General features: G+C 32.8%; 1 protein-coding gene across 1 annotated transcript; it reads right to left on the bottom strand.

Moving 5' to 3' along the window:
- Positions 1–1,583: 1,583 nt before the first annotated feature.
- LOC132741005 (uncharacterized) lies at positions 1,584–3,906 on the bottom strand. Its single transcript, XM_060729079.1, has 2 exons — positions 3,750–3,906; positions 1,584–2,023 (listed from the first exon to the last, which is right to left on the bottom strand). The coding sequence occupies exons 1-2, from the start codon at positions 3,805–3,807 to the stop codon at positions 1,713–1,715; spliced, it is 369 nt and encodes a 122-aa protein (XP_060585062.1). The 5' UTR covers positions 3,808–3,906; the 3' UTR covers positions 1,584–1,712.
- Between the last annotated feature and the right edge of the window lie 1,766 nt (positions 3,907–5,672).

Below are 5,672 nucleotides of genomic sequence, written 5' to 3'. Positions count from 1 at the left end.
ATAAAAGCATTTTATGCAGATGTTGGTAATAGTATGTTCTAGAACAAAATTTGGTAATTCATCATGTAAATGCCGAATGATGGTCCGGTCAATCTTTTTAATAACTCAAACATGGTGTTTTGAAGGTACTGAAAACTTTTGATATTTCTCTGTCATTGTAATTTATTATTATTTGTGTGCAGAAAATGAGCAGTATCTTTGGGTTTATACCCGAAACTAAGCATATTTATGTAGCTTTGTATGTATTTTTGACTCTCCGAATGCAGGTGAAAAAATTAAAAATCAAGCTTTGACAGTTTGCGTCAAACAAGTAAAAAAATGTGGATATATTTTGTGAAAAATCCTAAACGTATGACCAACAGTTCGTAAGACGTTCTTGAAAATACCGTTGATTGCACTGTGTGTTAGTGATGTTTTAAAAGGAATCGGGCGAATTCTGGAGTATCCAGCACCTTCATGAAGATGGCCCATATTGGTATATTACAGGTGTGATTTTTGTTTGGTAGGGGTAAATATAAATTGCTGTAAGTCATTATTTTAAGGAGCAATGCATACAAACTATTATTTTCTTCAATGTATGTCATATATCGTTGAATAATGCTGTGCAACTGGTTATCACCATGTGAAACAGATTTTGAAATATTTAGAATTGTGTTTCTTGCCACACTTAACTACAAAATTGTTTATTTTTAGGTCCCCTTAGCGGAGGTTACATCAGTGCGACATTTGAGCCGCGCCATGACAAAACAAACATAATGGGTGTGCGACCAGCATGCGCATCCGCGCAGTCTAATCAGGATCCATGCTGTTCGCTTACAAACCCTATAACAAGTAGAGAAACTGATAGCGAACAGCATGGATCCTGATCAGACTGTGCGGATGCTGGTCGCAAACGCACTATGTTGGTTTTGTCGTGACGCGGCTCATTTATCGGCAAGACAACATTTAGCGTCGTTGCGCATTATAACAGTTGGTTATTAAAGTTTTCTCTCGATTATCTTGGTTTCTTTAATTATTTGCATTCTCTTACTGGCATTAGAGCACTTTTCGAGAAATCATATCCTACTCAATTATAATACTATTTTAGGTATTTGAAGTCCTTACATTATGATTATGATATTTGCAGGTTATAGCTAATTTGTAGTTTTGGCCCATACAAAACAAAAAAATCGGGTTAAAGACGCTCCTTATAATTTTTCATGATGGCACAAAAAAGAGAGAGTCAAATCAATTGCTTCGCTAAACTGTTTCTGTTATCATTATAATTATGATCATGCAATGTCTGCATATAGTTTAATAAAGCGTTTACAGTGTGCATTTATCTCTGTTTTAAAACTTTAGCAATCGTCATTCAACTGTTTTCGCATTATATGAATCTCACAATAAAGTGGTATTTTGTGATATTTCTAGTAATACCATTTTAATTAATGTACAAACATTAGAAAAGGAAGATGTCCAAATGCAATTTTCAGCGCTTTACGTCATACTTCGGTTGTGACTTCAGCTCTTTACGGTGACTTATGAGTTATCGGCGAGGGGTTCCGAATAGTTACACTATGCAATAAAATAATATATAAAAAGAATTTCTGGATGCTAACTGTGTTTATTGAAATACTACATATGAACAAGATTGGACGGTCGGTTTTGTTATATCGGTAGGTCATTGAAATAATTATGTAATAATTATTTTCCTATTCAAATCATCAGGGCGTTTAGTACTTTTTCCAGCCATGCCCACGACCACCTCCATATCCCCCGCCATATCCGCCCCCAGATCCACCGCCGTATCCGCCACCATAACCTCCCCCATAGCCTCCACCGTAACCGCCTCCGTAGCCGCCCCCAGCTCCGCCTCCGTAACCGCCCCCAGCACCGCCTCCGTAACCGCCGCCATATCCCCCGCCGTAGCCACCGCCGTAACCACCACCATAGCCACCACCGCCGCCGCCCCCATATCCTCCTCCGCCACCTCCACCGCCGCCGTATCCCCACTTACATTTCTTGCATCTCTTTTTCCAGAAAGCTGAAATTATAAGAGAAAAAATCAAAAATAGAGCGGTCAGTGCTTGCAGAAAGGTCACGTGACCATGCTTTAATCGTGTTTAAAAGAGTTTTTTGTCGTTTGAGAGCACTGGGGCTTGGTATATAACAGAACCATTTTTATTATATACTTTAAATGAAAAATTGAGAAATATTGATGAAATAAAATGCGTATTTTCATTTGCCGTATTTTCACTGAAAATCTTTTATTTTACACTGCACTGAAACATATTTTCCATATTTTCATTGGTGTCTTGTCTGACTATACACAGAATAAAAAAATTGCAATGTCAAAATAAAAATGTATATCATACAGGAAACAGGAAAATGTAACAGGAAAATTCAAGTGTTTTTTTTTCAAAACAAGATATATTTTTATCTTGTAGTATAAAAACTAGCATAGTTCACTTGTGGCGGAAAATAAATCCTGTATTTATAGAAAAGAACTTGAATATTCTAATAAAAAAGAATAAACAAAAAATCAATTATTGATTTAAAATCCAAATTAGAAATACATCCTTAGATCATTATTTATTATACAGCTGTAATTTATAATTACAACACACGGAATTTTAAACGTTCATGCTCTGTACACAATTTCTGTTATATCAAAATCATAACTTGATTTATGACAGACATATCAATACAATATCTCCGTCATCTTGTATCAGGCTAGCTGATTTATCTTTAATTTTAATGCAATTTGTGTAAATATTTGAAAACTAATAAAATAATGAGACAACACAAATTCATTATGACAGCTTTTTAAAACGTTTGGTTGCCTAGCAACGAGGATAGATGGACAGCCGTTATTTTTGTGAGATGTAGATAAAAAAAATATTTGAAAAAGCATTTGTCTCTCTTATTATTAGACGATTTTTCAGTCATATAAAAACAAAAAGATCTGAATGGCATGCATTCTTTGTCGACTATGAAAGATCCTTTTAAATTAAAATTGAAAATATTAAGTTTAAATATTAAAGACAGGCAGGTCTTACACGGATTTTCTGGACAAAATTACATCGTGTCAAATTTCAAATTTTTTTCATTTAGTTATCATTAGAATTAAACCTTAAGGCATAAAATATATTAAACTATACTTCTCTCTTAGTTCAAGGTACTTGACTCTTTGAAACAAGAAGAAAAACAAACATTGAATTTTACGATACAAAAATTGTCTATAAGCTGTAACATCAAAATCAGAATTTAGACCATAGGTCAACCATTTGAAATTAAAATGTCATTATTTAAATCGCGGTACATGGTGTTACACTCTGTTTTTTCATGTTTCAGATTAAATTTACTAAATGTAATAAAAAAACTCAATTTTAAATCTGACATTTTCTTACTTAATCTTCTTTTTTTTAATAAACAGGAACTTTATGAAAATGATGTTTCAGAACTTCACACATTTTAACGACTATTGTGACTTTTTGCAGAAATGAATAAAATGTTGTGCTGTTTTGACGAAATTATATACAGATTTAAAATATTTCGCCAAAAAACTTTGTTGTTTAAGTTTATGACTAAAATATGCCAATTTTGACCAATGTTAACATTGATCATATGGAAATATGCCATTACCGTGAAATAAGAGATGACGCGAAATTAGAGATGTTGACTTTAGTCATTTTGAAGAAAAAATCCCAATTCTAATCTTAAACCGTATTCTTTTGTGAACATTTTTTATCAAAATAAACTTCACTTACCTTCACTGTTGGCAACACAGAGTACAACCAGTAAAAGAGCAATGGCGTAGAATTTCATTGTGGCGAACTATTTTCTATCAGAACAGCAGACGACTTCGAAAGACGATGGTGGTGATCTGACAATTTTACTTTTTGGCAGAGAATTTATACCATTGAATAAACGGTACAAAACGTGACTTGCACGGGATTCACGTGTAACATGTAGTACGTTTTTCTTTTGAAGTGCGATTTATTTACATTTTCTTATAAAGGAATAAATAAAATAATGCAGATCGATCATTTATATGTATTATTTTATATTTTTCTTTTTTTTCTGTTTATAAAGTTAATAGGTGCTCACAGTGGGACGGACATAGGTACGTAAATTTTCATACGTGCTTAATTGAAAATTTGAGCTTATTTTGTCAATTGTTGTAAATTTTATTTCATCGAGGCTAGTACTAATCGGTGACATCTCTGATCATGTAACCATGTATTTTTCTCTTGCTTATTTGATGGAGAAAATAAACGCAACTTGTAGATGTATTTTGCCTTCAGACGACATAAATAATTCTCAAACAATCAGTTGAATGTTGCTCAATATTTTTACAATGATATATTTATTTTAAGGAAAAAAAGTACATCAAAATGTGATTTATGTTAAAAAATATGCATGTATTGAAATTTTTAAGTTTCATATTAAAACATTCATTAACCTATATTTGAAGATAATAGATTTTTCCATATATTTATGCAGAAGTTAAAGTGTATATATAATATATTACCGACGAATAGCACTATAAAAATCTACAAGATAAAAAAAGAGAAGAGAAAAATTGTACAGCCATTATATATGCAATTTTCATGTTTCAAATTGTTTATATATTTAACAACATATCACCTGTACTAAAATCGGTACAGTGGCTACAATATAATTATTGATTTGTAATTATTTTTAATTCCCAGGTATGAATCTTGCTGGAAGAGATCTCTAACGTCAGGAGGTGATAAATGATCAAATTGCAATCTGAAAATGTTTTATTGCCATGTTGCCACTACATGCTTATGCACGTGATTCCAAGCTGTCTTTTTTTATAATACATGTACTAACTTATATTGTTTAAGTATTTTTTGTATTATTCTCCATGCTAATCGTAGTTAGATAAGTCAGGCCAGATTATCTCCCCATTTGGCCCAGATCCTGCAGGCGGATAAGCATCACTGGGAACGTTTTTTCGCAGTGAGCCTGTAAACAGGGACAAGGAATAAGAAGTTGTACGTATTTGTATGAACTACACTGAGGTCCAAAGGCCTAAAACATAAAAAAATAATTTCTTACATATATCAACTGGGACAATTAAAACAGAAAGATATGCAAGAGATAATTAATAAATACTTAGAAATACAGTGTAAATTGAAAGTCGTATTTTGTGTTATTACCCCTCACTTTTTTCGTAATGTTAATTTCCTATATGCCTCTGGGAGTTATTCTTACTGTTAATGCAAGTGTACCACGTGACCAAGAATAGTGTACTGTTACATAGGTAATAGTATTTTTAACAGTATGAAATCTGGTCACGTGGTCTATTTTCTGAATAAAATGAAATAAAATGGCCGCCATTTTTTCTCTCGATTCATTCTTATTTTCGACGTTAACCACAATAGAACATCACCATCTTCTCTGGAGTAACTATGACACCCATAAAATTTAGTTGTTTGCACCCTAGAGTGCTTTTCGCGTATAAAATATATTTTTGTTGAATAGTCTAAAAGTAAACATCCGTTTTCAACGGATTCCCGAAGTAATTGCAATGTAAATACTTATGTGTCAAACTGGAACGTGCAGACGATTTAACATGCAACAAAGGATTATTTAACGAAACGTTACAGACATGGTGGACAGACATAGGATATCATTGTTATTTTGTCAAAAACCATGCGAAG

Source organism: Ruditapes philippinarum, unplaced genomic scaffold (genome assembly GCF_026571515.1).
Source record: "Ruditapes philippinarum isolate M1 unplaced genomic scaffold, ASM2657151v2 ctg204_1_1_1_1, whole genome shotgun sequence".
Lineage (NCBI taxonomy): Eukaryota > Metazoa > Mollusca > Bivalvia > Venerida > Veneridae > Ruditapes > Ruditapes philippinarum.
This window is presented reverse-complemented; position numbering and strand designations above follow the sequence as displayed.